General features: G+C 40.0%; 1 protein-coding gene across 1 annotated transcript; it reads left to right on the forward strand.

The window, feature by feature from the left end:
• The first annotated feature begins 4,442 nt into the window (after nucleotides 1-4,442).
• On the forward strand, nucleotides 4,443-9,104 carry BRS3 (bombesin receptor subtype 3). Its single transcript, XM_065411236.1, has 3 exons — nucleotides 4,443-4,876; nucleotides 7,529-7,880; nucleotides 8,709-9,104. The coding sequence occupies exons 1-3, from the start codon at nucleotides 4,443-4,445 to the stop codon at nucleotides 9,102-9,104; spliced, it is 1,182 nt and encodes a 393-aa protein (XP_065267308.1).
• The last annotated feature ends 9,040 nt before the right edge of the window (nucleotides 9,105-18,144 follow it).

Here is an 18,144-nt window from a genome sequence, read left to right on the forward strand (position 1 = left end):
CAAGCGCGGGGTCTACATTAACACTTTGTCAATATAAATTTGCTCTCCGCATCTTGTCGAGGTGGTTTTATTTTGTCGGCACAAGAAGCACTGCAATGTGTACACCTCCACTGTTTCGTCGACGAACACTGACTTTTGTCAACAAAACTGTGTAGTGTAGACAAGGCCTAAGAGACAGCTAAATATTTCTAGGCACAGACAATACAATTACTACCTAGCAAGCTGAGTTAAAATAATTCTAAAGAGCATAGGCTGGCTACGCCAAATGGCATTTCCCTGTCTAAAAATTCTCTATACCTGCCAGTTTAGTTGTGAATCTCTTTCATGTATTTCAGATAAATAACAATCAACCCTGTCTGTCCAATAAAATAATAAAAATATAATATAAATATGCTACACAGAATAATTACACGTTAGACAAGTTAGTCCTTTAACAGGAATTATGACCTTGGTTGTTCTCTTCATGCTTGGTCTGTTACAGTGCAAATGGCTCTGGTAGGTATTTTTCCTAAGTGGGTATTACTGCACAGTTCATAGAAATTACTTAAAAGACAGCAAGCACTCTGCATTAAAACAGAACATTTTCATTCAGAGAAACAGCTAAATGAAGCACTCTTAAGTCGTTTATTTCTATGATCTTGCAGCAGGCGAGTTTAAAAGGAACATTCATTTTCTATAAAACACTATATTTTAAGAATGAGAGTCAGAATTACCCCAAGTGACTTTCTCTTAACACTTAAGGATATAGTTTAAAAATACTCTGCTCTTGCTGCTTACTGTTTAGGCTAATGATGTCATTCTCCTCTTCCTTTTCCCGTTTGGATTTTCACAACGGAAATCCATTGGAATCTCCTTTAATTTTTTTAAAATCTGTTTTGCCTAAATTCAGATTGGAAAACAAACTATTCTCTTTGAAGCTGAATACCTACCATATGAGGTCTGATTGGTAGAGATCCATAATCATGAACAGTATGCACATTTTGTGGGTTTAGTGACTTTTCACATATTTTGCTGGATTCCCTAAAATCCAGGGGAGTTTTGTTTATTTCAAAGTGAAATTTCCATCTACTAGAACTTTGGCTGTGAAAATATTCTCTGCTCTGTAAATCAGTGCCTGGATGGCTTGTAAATCTGCAGCCAGGACCCTCTCCGATTCCAAAAATACCTCCATCAGAAATGCAAAGAGCTTCCAATCCTCCCTGGGAAGAATCAGTGACAGGCAGGCAAGCCTCTCCTTGACAGCTCTCTCTGAGGAGGTACGAAGCTGGTAAATATCTAAACTGTGTGTAGAAAGAGCAGACCTAAGCAGGAAAACTACTGCTCGAATTTGGCATGCTCATGTAAACTGGGGTGGAAAGCTGTACTGTGCAACTACCATACATTAGAGATAAATAAGAGCAGGCTAAATATGTCCCCATATTCCCAGGTAACATCGGCTTTTAAATTGTAAATATTATGGAATTGCCCTGATCCAAAACTCTGCATCAGAACCACTCCCCCGCACCAAATTGTGACAGCTGGGTTCAGATCCAGAGTCCAGATCCTTGGCTTTGGCTGAGGAGCACACAGTACAATTTGGGAGTGTGTGAAAAGGGGGCTGTATACCCTCCTTGTGCTCCCTCTTCCTGCATTGCTTTAATTTGTGCCAGCTGTCAGCAGCCCTAAGGGGCCAATATGGCAGCTGAGGACTGCCAGAGTGCAGGGAAGCCCATCATGTACCTTCTTTTCACTGAACATGCCCCTATGCTAGCTGCTGGAAGAGGTGGTGGTTTAGGAGTCTCCAGGCCACCAGAGGATCCCTTACACTGAAGTGATCTTCCCAGGGTCAGCTACATATGCTTAGGTCCAGCATCCTCCAATAATGTGATGCGGAGTGGTCAAACTGCAGAGGAAAATCTGGGCCTCAGATTTAATTTTGCCTGCTCCAATCTCTCTAGTGGGTCTGAATATCGTGAGACTTTGGGGAAGTTGACCTCTGGATTTATACCTGAACACTGCAGCATGGGCCAATCTTGAATATAATCCCAATGTGAGTTACAAATTTATCTCAGCTAAATCCCAGTTTTAGGTACACACATCTGGTGTTTCATTCTCTGTGCTATTCTAGTGGCTGTTCAACAGTTTGTTGATTGTATTTGTCCCCCAGTGAATAAAAATAATGAAAAGCAATTAGTTCCTACTGTTTGAGGATACATACTCCTCCTTCACGGGGAATCTAAACATTTTACATAACTATGTGACATTCAGCTGTCACAATGTGCTACAGTTGCAGCACTCCATATTAAGCATAATGTACACAACTATGCTGGTGTGGGTGGACAATATAATCAGGCCATCCTCAAAGGCACCTAAATTTGTGAGCAGCCTACACACTGTACCCATACAATGGGACTTATGAGGGATGAGCGTGATAAGAACTTATCTACTAAAAAGAACCCAATAAAGGGTCCTAATTTGAATTTTTGACTTACATACTTTTTATGTATCCATGACTTTTTTTTTTTTTTTTTTTTTACACAGACTCAACCTGTGTGTATCCTGCCTACCCCTCTGATCTTTGAATGTTAAATATGGCATAATGGTGAGTGCAGATATTTTGGCTGTCATGCAGAAAAATCAGGAGATTCCTGTATGGTTTTAGGATCTGATTTTTTTATCTCTTTACATGGAACAAGTTCAATTTATGCTAATTCGATTTTGTACTGAGATCCAGCAAATCCCCTCTATCAAAAATTCACATTTTATATAGATTGGTGGAGAGAAATAGACAGCGATTCAAAATATGGATGCTGTAAAGCTACGAATGAAGGAGAATGTCCTATTGTCTAACAGCTAAATAAGGGAATGTGGAGGAAAAAAATACTCCAGACACAGATCTTTGTCCTTAATCATCCGTCCCTTTCCCAAGCTGAGGAAAAAGAGAGTTTTGCCTGCTTATATTAACGGCATATTTGACCCAGTGGGTCCAATTCCCAATATCTTGGCGATGCAAGTCAATGGGGTCATCTCAGAGCAGAATTTGACTGTTAATTGCCTAATCTGGGATACTAAGAACCATAGCACTAATAACTTTGAAGTAGTGTAACAAAGAAAGCTAAGGCCTGGTCCACACTAACCCCCCACTTCGGACTAAGGTACGCAAATTCAGCTACGTTAATAACGTAGCTGAATTCGAAGTACCTTAGTCCGAACTTACCGCGGGTCCAGACGCTGCAGGCAGGCTCCCCCATCGATGCCGCGTACTCCTCTCGCTGAGCTGGAGTACCGGCGTCGACAGCAAGCACTTCCGGGATCGATCCCAGAAGATCGATCGCTTACATCCGGACCAGGAAGTAAGTATAGACGTAGCCCAAGTTACTGTTCTGTCAAATGATCTGTGTTATCAGCTCTACCATCTACATGCTCAATAGTTTGTAGTTTGTATTTGTTAACCAGTGAATTAAAAATAATTAAAGAAATTAGTTACTAATATTTGGAGATACAGACTTCTCCTGTATAGAGAATCTAAAGATTTTCCATAACTATCTGCCAAAAAATCTGTGTTATCAGTCATACCAGTCATATCTGACAGGTATATGGGTGATCACAAGAGAACAGGCTTCAATTCTGCAACTCCTTATATATCTCCTTAACTTTAACCACGAGTCATTCTAATGAAGTCAATGGGATTGCTCAGGCTGGTAAAATTAAGCATGTGTGTAAGCATTAGCAGTAATGTAGCCATAGTTTGCTATCTTAAATTGTCTTTTGGCAGCCCACTGGATTACTGTGCTATAACCGAATTTGTCCACATTTCTGTAGGGCACTGATCTAAACAATAGTAAAAATCAACACAGCTTCATGACTCTATATCTTTTCCTATAGATGTTCATTATCTGTGTTTCGGTATGTTTTTTATCCAATATTAACACATGCTGCGGAGCACTATCTTAATTAGCAGACTTTACACTTACCTATAATCTTTTGAAAACCTGAAAGGTTTCCTATATAAGTAGTACAGGGTACATTTCTTTTGTAAAAATATTTTAACAAAGCCTTAAGGAATATTTACTAGGTAGTATGCAAAAATCGCTGTTTTAATAATAATAATAATAATAAAAAAGCATCTATTCACAAGTACCTCGATGAGAAAAAAATGACTGCAGATAATACCTTTAAGAATCTCTCTTTTACTCCTCCCTCCCCACCTCTACTGGCTGAAAAGCCAATAAAAGAATTCTCCACCTCCCACACAGTTCAGTACTGGATCTGTGTGCATTATCCCAATCATACTTTGGGATTTAGGATTGGTGAAAGAAATTAGTTAATGTACTAAGGAATCTTAATTTCAAACACAATTCTATACCTTTTAAATGGTCTTTCTTGCTGACATGCTACAGATTGAGAATTAAATATTTCTCAACAATTTCAATTCAGCCTGGATAGAAGACACATTTAAAGAGATGTCTCTGGCACACTGGCATTCAGCTAATCAGACTTCACACGCATCGATCAATATTACAGAACAACTGAGATCTATCACTGACAACGATATTGTAGATCAAGGATGGACTGAAGACTCCTTTCCAGGATTAGAAATACTGTGCACAATTTATATTACATATGCTGTAATCATTTCAGTGGGTCTCCTCGGAAATGCTATACTCATCAAAGTCTTTTTCAAGATTAAATCAATGCAGACGGTTCCAAACATTTTCATAACCAGCTTGGCTTTTGGAGACCTGCTTCTTTTGTTAACCTGTGTGCCAGTAGATGCAACACGCTATATTGTGGATACCTGGCTCTTCGGAAGAATTGGCTGCAAGCTGTTATCTTTTATCCAGTTAACTTCAGTTGGAGTATCAGTGTTCACTTTAACTGTTCTCAGTGCTGACAGGTAGGTCTGCAGCAATTAGGGTTGTCAGGAAGTACTTGTGCATTAAGATAGAAATGAATAAAAGGGAAGAAGCCATCACTTTGCATTAATCTGTAATACTTAGTCCTTGGATAGAGAAATATGATGTTAAATGTTCCCATTAAAAGCTAAATGATTTTTTCCAATAATCATTAAAAATCAACTCCAATTTGTTTAAGTTAAGAGATCAATATAAGATCAAAATAAGTTCTTATCTCTGAAAGTGTAAAATAATTATTTTTAATGAAGTGAATTTAAAAATAATTTAAAAAAATAATCTGACCTTTTATTAGTTTGAAGTGATGTAAGAGACATTTTTTCCTCTACTGAATCAAGAAAGATAAAAGGTTTACAGCAGGGAAAAGATAGTTTGTATATTGGTGCTACCTAGTGGTGTACAGAAGTAGTCAATGAGGATGAACAACAACATCCTCATGTGAAAAGGACTAAGGACAATGGGAATCCTTCCATTCACTTCAATGGGCTTTGGATCAGGCCTTAAAACTCTGACTAAATTGACTGCCACTTAGGGGTAAAATATAAACAAAATTGTTAGTTCAAATTACTTTTAAGACTTTTTATAATTTGAAAGCTATTGCAATACAATAATAATTTTAAGCATGGCAACTGCTCACTATGATTGAGATGCAATATAGCACTATTTCAATATTTTAATTGTTATTGTACGTCTAGTTACTGTAGCTTTTCCAGTGACATTTTACTTCATAGGACCTCAAATTAAACTCAGACTAATCTGAATACTTTATTATTAGAGCACATAAGTGCCTCCATCTGACTGACTTCACAAGTGATTCAGAATTATTCATTTTCACTAAGAAGCATTTACAATGTGCTTTATTTATGACTGAATAACAACAAATAGAAGGCAGCAGTGTAATGAGCATGAATTATCTAAGACTACAGACAGTCAATATGAACTCTCAAGGTTAAAGGACGGAAAAGGTTTTCAAATACCATAAACTAGAAAAACTAGTTAATAGCAACTAGGTCAGGTATATAGAATGAAAAAAAAAATCAATCCAAGTTGGTATTAGGACAATGGGCAACTGCTTCTGAATTCAATTCTTACTGGATGCCATTGTATAATTGCCTGGAACAATATTTTAATCCAGTAATTATATGGTTAAAATTACTCTGAAAGTTCAGAACGTGTTAATTATAACACCATGAGCTACTGTGTCCTGATTGGCTATAAGGGCCTGGGGTAAGTAAAAGGTTATTACTAATGTTCTAGTCTGCAGCAGTGTGTCTAATTTTGCCCGGAGGAGAAACAGAGGGCCAGATCCTCACTTGGTGTAAATTGGTACAACTCCACTAAAGGCTCTGCCTTTCCTCCATACTGATCTGTGCCCCATTTCATTGTATTCTCTTTCATGGCCGTCTCCTGCCCTCTTCCCTGGATCTCCCCAATCTGCCTAATCCAGGGCTCATCCATTCTGAAAGCAGGGAGTGTGGCTCCATGCGCTCCCCAGTTCCCTATGCCCATTCCTCCCTCTTGGTCCCTTGCCTTCCTCTCTATGTCCCTCTCCACATTCTCCTGTCCCCACACGTTTACCCAGGTCCACACATTTCCCCCGTCTGGCTCAGCCTACTTGTTGCAGCAGTACAGCCAGGAATCAACAGCAGGTCAGTTTATAAGTGTCTATATATTATTTTAAATCTTGCTCTGTATACATGTGTAAACTGTCCTGTATGAGTGTGACCTGGGCTGTGATTGTTTTGCACAAGGAATCAGTGCCAAAGTTTCCTTTTGCCTGGTCCAAAAACAAGAACAAACCAGCAGCAACCAAGGAATGGCTTGCAGCCATCAGGAAAACAAACATCCCTGAACTTATAAAGCCTCTTGTGAGAAGAATAGTCCATCTGGAGTAGCAAAATGGTCAGTTTCCAGTCCCCCCCTCATTCCAAGTCAGGGAGCTTCCTGGCCCTTCTCCTAGGCTGAACTAGACTGGGAAGGAGCACTCCATCTTCCCTTCAGGTGCCCGCCTCTGCCTTTTGTTGCTATGTCTACCTCAACAAAACTTTAATTAAACCCTTTCATGCTTATCTTTAATGTGGGGCATGTGCAACTCCACACAAGCTCTTTATATTACATATCTTTCTCAATTCCCCATTTACCTCCCCTTGTGCACCCATAATACAGAATATACAACTCCGTCCCCCCTCCCCCCAAATATTAACTTACACACAAAACCTCTCCAAACATGAGATGGCACCTTTCCTCAGCATGGTTTACAAAGCAAACTGAATTTGGAGTTTGCAGACCAGTCTATTTTGGACATATGATCAAAACTCAAAAGTTTCAAGACAATTAAAGTCAACAGGATTTAAGTACATGCTTAAAGTTCATCTTTGAGCTTCTTTCTGCCTTCCTTATGGAGAGGCTAGCATCACTTCAAAACACAGAAGAACAAATGCATAATTATGTATATATCTAGCATTTTAAAAACTAAAACTGACCAAATTCACCCCTTTAAATTCCCAAGACAATTATGTTAACCTTAGTGGAGATATATCAGGCATGAATTTGTCCCCACAAATTTAAATTATTGGTGCCACAAGACTAATATTACTGCATGTTTTCTAACACTATGGTGTTGGTTGTGTTTCTAGGTACAGAGCTATTGTTAAGCCCTTGGAACTGCAAACATCAGATGCAGTTCTGAAGACCTGCTGTAAAGCTGGCTGTGTTTGGATTGTCTCCATGATATTAGCAATCCCAGAAGCTGTATTTTCGGATTTATATTCATTCAGCAATCCTGAAAAAAATGTGTCTTTTGAAGCATGTGCCCCTTATCCTGTATCTGAGAAGATTCTGCAAGAAGCTCACTCTCTGGTTTGCTTTTTGGTGTTCTATATTATACCGCTAGTTGTCATTTCTGTCTATTATTTTCTTATTGCCAAAACATTGTACAAAAGTACATTCAACATGCCAGCTGAAGAACATGGCCATGCCCGTAAACAGGTAAGTAAGGATCACAATCTCGGGTACCCAGTTTTTAGAAGTCTAAGCATACTGATTGAAATCTTAATTTAATCTGAGTGCAAACGTTTTACATATACAGTATACACAACAGACAAGTAACAAGTCTATGTAAAGTTTCAGAGTAGCAGCCGTGTTAGTCTGTATCCGCAAAAAGAACAGGAGTACTTGTGGCACCTTAGAGACTAACAAATTTATTAGAGCATAAGCTTTCGTGGGCTACAACCCACTTCTTCGGATGCATATAGAGTGAAACATATATTGAGGAGATATATATACACACAGTGCAGCCTGTATACGCAGACAGCAATAGCCCTGATTCAGAAAGGCATTTAAGCATGTGCTTAAATCCTATTGATTTAATTTTAAGTATGTGCTTAAATGCTTTGCTGAATAGCAATGGATTATGCTTTGCTGAATCAGGACAACACTGAATTTAGTAGTTATGGCACCTTTCATTAAATTCTAAACACTGTGGGACAGAGCTTGCATTAGAATGCATTAGCTAACGTGTTAACATCACGTCCTTAAATCCTTGTCTAGACGAGGCCTCAGTGGGTTCTATCAGACCAAAGGGTGGGAGAGGGAGTTTCGTAGTCGGATGCTCCCAAGTGAAAACACCCTGTCCAAAGCCACAAAAATGTAAGGGTGAAAATGAAAATGCTTTAGTTTCTGCTTTGTTGCCATGCTGCCTTTCAATAAGGATTGTATGTAGACTGATTTTTATTAAGGGTCTCAGAGCCCTCCAGGGAGTAGCATAATACATAAATATGTATTATTAATACTAGATATGCAATTATTTTTTCCTAGATTGAATCCCGCAAGAGAGTGGCAAAAACAGTGCTGGTGCTAGTTGGTTTGTTTGCCCTCTGCTGGCTGCCTAACCACATTCTCTATTTGTATCGATCTTTCACCTACCACTCTTCCGTAGATGCCTCTGCCTTTCATCTTATAGTCACTATTTTCTCCCGGGCTTTGGCCTTCAGCAATTCCTGTGTCAATCCCTTTGCTCTTTATTGGCTGAGTAAAAGTTTCCGGCAACATTTTAAAAAGCAAATATTGTGTTGCAAGGCGAGGCTTCCCACACGGCCTCCCGGCAACACACCTACCAGAGCTTTGTCAGCCACAGGCAGCACAAATGGCTCAGAAATCAGTGTTACTTTGCTAACAGATTATAGTATCACAAAAGAAGAGGAGAGTGTTTAGTTCTTCGATCATGGAGAAGTGCCAACATCATGTATTTCCCAAGATTCTAGTGCACCGGGACCCTGCTAGGAACTGCAAGTAAACAAAAGAATGCACCCTTTATACAGTCTGTGAAAGCATCTTCAGCAGGACTTCTTAACATCTTCAATTATACAATGGAGAAATCACACCAGTGTGTGTGGGGAAAAGAAGAAACACAACTGATGTAAGCTCAGTCAAGAGGATAGTGCCTATTCCCCGGGAATGCTATGCATCCTTTCCATATGCCTGAGGTTTCTGCGCCAAGCTGACAAAGTTAAGCTCAGTTAAACTCACTTGAGCTGCAGGAATATTTTTGTACTGGTTCTGTGTTCAGAAAATTAGAATTGTTGTTATACTCTTGGCCACAGAGTAGTGACAATGAGCGCTGCCTTTTGTTGAGCACTTATGTTGTCTTTGATGTTTTTAAAAATGGAAGCAGCTCTCCATAGAATGACAAACCACAGAGGTTTCTTATTTTGTCACTTTCCTTGCACCAAATAGTGAACAATGGTCAAAACTTTGGAGTGAAAGTTTAGGGGGAGGTTGTTTAATTTCAGTTTATGAAAAAAAATAAACTACGCTGAAAGCGGTAGCACGATGATGAGACAGCGCTAAGCCCTGGTCTACACAACAAACGTATGTCAGTATAACTGCATTGCTCAGGGGGGTGGAAAATCCACATCTGGCACTCACATCTGTTAAATGGGGATAATCATACTTACCCACCTTTGTAAAGTACTTTGAGCTCTATAGATAAAAAAGTCCTATAAAAGGACTAAATATTTAGTATTTGATTTTTCCTCCCTTGATCAATATATCTATCCTATCAACTCAATAGTCAGTAAGAGCTAGAATAGGTGCTGGGAGTTAGTTTGCTTTATAGCAGTAGTTTTCAAACTTTTTTTTCTGGAGACCCAGTTGAAGAAAATTGTTGATGCTTGTGACCCAACAGAGCTGGGGATGAGGGATTTGGGGTGTGAGAGGGTCTCAGGGCTGGGGCAGAGGATTGGGGTGTGGGAGGGGGTTAAGGCTCTGGGCTGAAGGTGCAGGCTCTGGGGTAGGTCCAGGGATGAGGGATTTGGGGTGCAGGAAGGGGTTCCAGGTTTCGGGGGGCTCAGGGCTGGGGCGGGGATTGGGGCACAGGGTTGGGGGGCAGGCTTACCTCGGGCAGCTCCCGGTCAGTGATGCAGGACGGGTGCTAAGGCAGGCTTCCTGTCTGTCCTGGCACCACGAACCGCGCTGCATCCCGGAAGCAGCCAGCAGCAGGTCCGGCTCCTAGGCGGAGGTGTGCAAGGAGCTCCGTGCAGCTCTCACCCGCAGACACCACTACCCCCAGCTCCCATTGCCCGTGAACCGGCCAATGGGAGTGCAGAGCCGGTGCTTGGGGCGGGGGCAGCACACGGAGCCCTGTGGCCCTCCCCTAACCCCCACCCTGCCTAGGAGCCAGACCTGCTGCTGGCTTCTTCCGGGGTGCAGCGTGGTGTCAGACCAGTTAGGGACTAGCCTGCCTTAGCCGGGCAGCACCGCCACTGGGACTTTCAACGGCCTGGTTGGCGGTGCTGACCAGAGCCACTGAGACCCAGTGCCTTACATTCCGCGACCCAGTACTGGGTCACGACCCGCAGTTTGAAAACCACTGCTTTATAGTAAGTGTTAGATTTTTGTTTTCCAGGTTATTAGAATAAGTTTCTTTCATAATGGAAGGTCCTCTGGCTCTCAAGTCAATTGACCTTCTTGAGGAGAGACATACATGCCAGACAATAATGGCTGTAGACGAGTAGTCTGTATAGCACTGAAAAGCTCAAGATGACTATTGGCATGGGTCATCTTCCCTGTCAGGGAATGCTGGGAAGCCAGTCTTCCTGCTCACAGAGTTACAAAAGTCCCAGAAGACCGACATTTTATGAAACTTCTGAGACCTGAACTAGAATTTTGCTTTACAGGAGATGAGTCAGGAAATCCCCATGGACCTTCCATTGTCCAAACTGAGGAAACAGAATTTCCATCTGAATAAGGAAGCTGGGGAGGAACTTATAGAAGAGAGACTATAGTGTAGGTGTTAGCATGACAAAATATGGTATGGGCAGGGTGGAGAAATCCTATATTTTATTTCCTAATCAGAAGGGAAATTAACTATTGAAAATGCAACATGTTTGAGCGGCAATTACTTGTAGTGCCCCTAGCAATAGTGACCGGTATGTAGCAAAATGGAACACTGGATGGATGGATGAAATGCTCCTGCATAATTTGGGGGTTTGATTGTATTGTGTAGACAATGCATATATATATATTCTCTCTCTGCTTACCTCCCTGATACAGAATAGCAAAACCAAACTGTGCAAATCCTAAAGTCATTCTAATGAACCCTTTTTGTCTGCCTTAAACTAGTTTAATGACTACCCATTTAAACCCATCAAACCTGGCCTTATTTCACTGTAATTCTGCATGCGTCATTCTGGAGGCTTCAAGCAGTAACTTTCATATGACTACTAAGGGCCTGATTCCCAACTCAGTTACACCATTACTGAAATCAATGGAAATATTCTAGCATAAAACTACAATTTTATGGAGAATAAGGCTCCGGAATCTTCTCTTACCCTCGGTGTCTTGATACAGCACATTCACTTGCGTAGAACCAGCTTCCTCTTAGCCTCCTGTGCATTCCTGGGGGAAAGGGCTCATGGTCAGGGCATTCCTGAACCCCAGTGACCCTCACTTGCCAGGAAATTCTTGGATGTCAGAGCAGCTCTGGACTCAGCTGGGCCCTGGCCAGCCCCAGGATAAGGGGAACATAAAAGTGCCTTCAAATCATGTTTTCCCTCCCTCGCTAGTCCTGCGCCAAGCACAGCTTGGCTGGAGCAAAGAATCAGGCCCCATGTACCTTGAACAACATTTAGATGCCCCCCTTCCCTTTGCCTCTAATAGGGCTATGGGATAGGCCTACAATTGATAAATAAACTCACACAACTATGAACAAACTTTTATCTTCATGGAGTTGAACATGGGGAACTTTAAACAAAAGAAAGCATTCTTTCCTCACCTAGAGTTTGCGTTTAAATTCCATACTTTCATACCCCCGTTTCTGAATGGCCTCTGGAAAGTGAATCTGCCATGTGTTTCCAAACTTTAGACACTTTCTCTGCTGAAGGCTAAACTTTAAAGTACATAATCTTTGGGTATTCCTCACAACAGCCCCTATAAATGGCAGCTTCTAAGATTCCCTATTTTCCTTGCTTTGCATTAGTTACTTTTTGCCTTCTGTATCTATTGTTCTAAATGAGCTAACTTGTTGCTATTGTATGCTGTTATAAATGTATGTTTTTGCTGGACATTGTACATTGACAGGGATCAACTATATTGCAGGCCATGACGGGACCTAACCATTCCATCTGTCAGTGACTGGGATGTAGGCAGTTGTGCCTAGTGCTTGAAGCAGGAGTCAGGCCTACTAGTTAGAGCAGGAGTCAATAGCCAGGCTCAGAAACAGAGGCTGAGGCCAGATGCCAGAGCCAAAGGTCAAAGCCAAAGTCAGAAATTGGTGCCAAAGGTCAGAACCAGGTTACCTGGAGGCAAGGCAGGAGCAGGACTGGGTCTGAGGCACGTGCTATCATAGCAATGAGAGCAGCCACCAAACTGCTGGGTTTCAGAACTGGTCTGTGGACTCTTCCCAACAATCAGGCCATGTAAGACATTCATGCGGTCTACTACAGGCCAGCTGCACTCATTAGGTTGCCCAGAGACTGGCTCTGCTGCAGGTCCAGATTCTTGACACCATCATATAACACACTATATGGTTTTATCGTTCTACCTTTTTTCAAAAATAGTTATATTTGCACTCTCATGATACATTGTATCAGAGTGATGTATTGGTTAACATTTACTTTATCTGAACAATCTGATGTTACTACTCCGTCTAGCCACCTAACAATCCATATATAATGAATAATATCTCTCTAGTCTAGACTACCAACATTAGATGTAGGGAAAAGGTGTTAAGGCTTCCTGGGCAATCTTTTCTTAATGTTTCTTTCTAGAAAGCAGATTATGAGTGAAATTCAGCCCTGGGTAATGCAGATCTAAATCTATTCAAGTTGAGGCTGTGATGCCCACTTACACCAGCACTGAATGTGATTTAGAAAAGAATTGTGACATGATGGAGTCTGGGTTTATAATGCAAATTCATATTGAGATGGAGAATATAATATGCAAAATATGTAAAAACAAAAAATAATTGAAAACTAGGGGCTCAATCTTGCGAAGCCTTATTTGCGTAAGTGCTACTCATGTAACATGAAGGCTTGCAGGATGGGACCCTATATTATTTTATAAATGAGATATATCCCCAGGTTGCTTTCTTTTGCACGTATGTAACATACAATTTCATCTAATGATGTTTTAATTTGCTTGTGCACATTTAATAGCCCTGTTAATGTTAACTATAAAGGCCCCAATTCAGCATAGGACTTAGTGGGATTTAAGAACGTGCTTAGATGCTTTGCTAAATCAGGGCCAAAGTCTTTCTTCAGGATGAAAAGTATTATTCTGCTGAACTTAAAACATTTCTATCCTCCAGTAAAATAATTCCAGTGTCTCTTCACTTATCAAGGGGTTCCTTAGTTAAACGACCCTTGGCTCCAAATCCTGACTTTCAGTTTTGTGGAACTTGCTTGTTGCATTTGCATTATTTAGTAATTTTGACATAATATTTTAAAAATATATTTATATATTTAAACCAAAAAGTTTTTTTAAATGACAATCATTACAAAATGACTGCTTTTTAGGTGTTGTAAACATTACCTGCTTGAATGGTAAAAGTGTAGACATTGTTAAAAGAACTGTTGCTAACATGAATATTATCAGTATTTTAATTTGTGCTTATCATAATGTAAGATACTGGCTTGGGACTGAAACTACCTTTCAATCAGAAAAGCAAACCAAATCATATCAAAGCATGCATATATTGTAAGAAGCTGCATCTCTGGCAAATAGAAATGCTAAAGTTATTTCATAAAAATCACCAATTTTTAATTCTTTTTCTTTTATGCTTCTGAGAAAAGAGTCTTATTTTACTGTAAGTAGTTTAACATGGGCTGCCTGCTGACAGTAATGTATTTCTGCTAAGCATATTACAATTAAAGAATAAACTAAAGTTGCACACAGCTAAAGCATTTGTACATTTCAATCAGTGGTACTTATTAAAAAGAATACAAGCTCTATGCAGTGGATGATTTTTGGCTCTGCAGCTGATGCTCTATTCAGCAGAAAGGTAAGCTATTTCATGGAAGTCATTTTCTTTGTGAACATGGACAGTATCGGCCTGAATTTTTAACATAATGGGCCTGATCCTGTCATTTTTATGCAGCTCAGACTGCCATTGACTGTAATTGGAATCTTATGTGCATAAGGACTACAAGATCAGCCCTAGGGTAAGGCACAACCCAGAGTTACCTCTCCGCAAACTCAAGACTGGCCATTTAGATTTGCCCAAAGGCATTTTCCCTTAAAATATATTCTTCTGAATTCTCTGTCTGATTACTAAAGGGTGAAATCCTGTGGCCCCATTGAAGTAAATGACAAGTCACTTCACTGGAGCCAGAATTTCACACTATATTTTTACTAACTGTCACATTCAGAGCACTAATAATCAACTCTGAAGAGCTGGGAACCCCCTTTATCAATGAATGGAGTCACAGCCAGCCACCAAATAATCATGGTGCAACATCCTAACATTGCTTTGTAGTATTTGCCTCATGATGCTGGTTTGAGATGACACAGCCTCATCACACACTGATGCAATGCCATGATGCAAACATTGTTGTAAGATATGTGACTCTCTGAAACTCCCTTCAATAAAACATAAAAAATTCCTCTCTCTCTTCACTCCACCTTTGGCTACTGTCAGCTCACCAGGAGATCGAAATGCAAGAGTTAGCACACAAGGACATCTGATCTCTTCGGGGGGGGGTTAGGTAAATAAACTAATCAATGTATTATACTATATATTTCACATTTAACATATGTATGTGTGTGTATACTTGAATGTGTGGTGTTTTGTAAAATTTTATCTGAATGAGTTTGGGATGGCTGGAGTACTTACGAATTGTATACGTCATCCAAAAATCAAATCTTATATCACAATATATTCTCAGGCATATTGTTTAATATCACAGATTTTAAAGAGAAATTATTTTAGAGAGTTTTTAAAACAATTTATTGATACTATTTTAATATGTTTCTGCTTGTGAAATGAAACACCATTAGTACAATAAATCCAACAGCAGTCTGTGAGAAGGAAAATTTATTTATAACAGATTTCTGAAACCTCTAAAATAGCTTTTCTATATATAATAATGTAGCAATTTGCAATCTGCTATATCATGAGCTAGTAAAAAGTACTGTGTTCCATTGTAAACTATCCCTGATAATTCAAGATATTGGATTTTAAACCCATCATTGCTCCAAAACTTAATACTGTGTGTCCTGTGGCTTGGGCCAGGACAAAGGAAATCCATGTTTGGGGGAAAGGGGGGGGGGGGGGGGGACGGACAAAAAAAAAAAAACACTACACATTTTTAAGTGGTATCTCTTTGAATTTGCTGTGCAGTTGGAAGTGTTAGAAGTAATCTCAGTAGAGACAGATTATTGGGCTGGTTACATTGTCAGCAATTTATCACATGGTTCTGCAGTTTATCATCACTGGACATCATCACTACACATAGTGAGCCAGTGGATGTTTTACAGCTGTAACAGATATGATACGGATAATGTCCTGCATTCAATAATCAATCCAACTCAGTGGAAATTACTAATAAATTACAAATGGTTTCATTTTATTCAACTCTTTTAGAATATATATGAGAACAGACAACTGCATGGAAATTAATCAGACAAAATACAAGAAGGAACATCACAATTTTCTGAAACAGCATGTGACAACTGAAAAACCAGTTGTGTTTTGGCTTTCATTTCCTTGAAAAGTATGCCACACATTATAAAATGTTGTAATCCTAACAGCAAAATACTGTAATACATATCAGTCAGATGGTCAATGCTAGGCTATATTTAATTTTTTTAAACAGAATAGTCATATATGATTAAAAATGGGGACAAACATGTAAAATATGTTTCTTACTTATACCTCCTGTATGTTGACTAAATTGTTTGCAGGCTGCTGTTTCAGCAGAAAATATGCTGTTTGTTTTGTCCAATTAAAAACAGTTAGGAAACCTGTGCTGGACAGTTAGAAGGAGTGCAAGATAAACTAATAAAGTAAATAAATAGAAGTTTGTACCAAGTCATAGATGAAGAGGAATTTAAAATTTCACATTTAATGCTCATAAAAAATGTACTGTTACGTCTAGAGACTGAAGTCCTTTAATTATTCATTGACCGATTACATCACAGAGAGCAGGGCAAGCATTCCTCACACTGCCCTGCCAGCAGGCCTAAGCCTAAACCTAGAGGAACCATGTTTATGTGTGAGAGGATAGTTTGTTTTCCACACTTATTTAATACTTGGTCTCTATACTGAAATTGACAACAGTGGTGCTAATTAGTGTCAGATGTGGGGTGGTACCCTGATGTGGACATTTATCTAGTACTGTTAGTTCAGTTTACAGTAAAAAGGCCATCCAACGGGCACATGATGGTATCTTTTGAACATGTAGTGACTGACTTTACGAAGTGCTGAGTACCAGCAATGTATATTGCTCAACACCTCTGAGAATCAGACTCAATGATCTGGGATGGTCTCCTACTCTGCCCTGAGGTGGAAAGCTCTATTAACCCATTACCACTTCCCAAGTCCTCCAGTCTTCCATAAATATGAGTTAAATACTTACTATATTTGCCAAAGATACGGATACGGGAAACTGTTACACACAGATCTGACAAAACAACCAAAGCAGTATAACATGTAAGCTGTATTCTCTTTACAGCATTCAGAGACATTACTTTGTATTGATGTTGTTTCCCCTCTGCCTCCAAACAAACATCAGAATCAGTTTTTGTAAATGCTTACAATAATCTGATCTCAGTTACTCTTCACTTTCACCAGTTTAACTGAAGTCATAATCTGGATCAGCAGATGTCAAATTCCCTTAACTGGATCATTGTAGTTCTTCCTTCAACCCTCTAATTTAGGCTATGCTGAGATTCCTGGATTAAAACAACACTCAAAATGGCAGTGGTTCCCAAACTTGTTCCGCCACTTGTGCAGGGAAAGCCCCTGGCAGACCGGTCCGGTTTGTTTACCTGCCGCGTCCGCAGGTTTGGCCGATCGCGGCTCCCACTGGCCGCGGTTCGCTGCTCCAGGCCAATGGGAGCTGCTGGAAGTGGCGCAGGCCGAGGGACGTACTGGCCGCCGCTTCCAGCGGCTCCCATGGCCTGGAGCAGCGAACCACAGCCACTTGGAGCCGTGATCGGCCGAACCTGCGGACGCGGCAGGTAAACAAACCGGCCCAGCCCGCCAGTGGCTTTCCCTGCACAGGCGGCGGAACAAGTTTGGGAACCACTGCTCCATGGAAACTGCTTTTCCTGGCATATGTGTTGATGTTTTTATTCAAAGATATGAAAATAAAATTTAGGTTAATTAAAAAATTGATGTTAATCTTGGGAGCTTTGAAACAAAAGTAACTCAAATGCCTCTCAAGCTGTCTGTTTTTACAATCACTTACAAACTATCTTTGGACCACTATCATCATAGCTCTGCCAAAAGAAAATTCGTGAAAGATGGAAGATGAGGTCACTAACTACACATTGGATGTTCTTTGTATACCAGCCAGAGATTACTGAAAGTTTATATTTATAGCTGTAGCATTCTTATATGACAGTCTGTTAACTGATCTCTATCTCTCCTCAGAGCTTTACTTTGATTTTACTACCATTCCAGTGTATATGACAGTAAAGATATATTTGCTCCTAGAATATTGATTTCCAAAAAGCTTTTAGACTGCATATCCTTCCCATTGTAGGGTAAAAAGTTTGTTTTGCAACTGCAGCAATCAACAGTTGCCAATCT

The sequence above is a fragment of the Emys orbicularis genome, chromosome 9 (genome assembly GCF_028017835.1).
Source record: "Emys orbicularis isolate rEmyOrb1 chromosome 9, rEmyOrb1.hap1, whole genome shotgun sequence".
In the NCBI taxonomy this organism is placed as follows: Eukaryota; Metazoa; Chordata; order Testudines; family Emydidae; genus Emys; species Emys orbicularis.

Bases quoted from the DNA above. Each gene is read 5' to 3' on its own strand.
- BRS3 (XM_065411236.1), top strand. From the start codon at position 4,443: ATGTCTCTGGCACACTGGCATTCAGCTAATCAGACTTCACACGCATCG. The intron at 4,877-7,528 runs GTAGGTCTGCAG...TTGTGTTTCTAG, and splicing joins ACTGTTCTCAGTGCTGACAG to GTACAGAGCTATTGTTAAGC. The intron at 7,881-8,708 runs GTAAGTAAGGAT...ATTTTTTCCTAG, and splicing joins ATGGCCATGCCCGTAAACAG to ATTGAATCCCGCAAGAGAGT.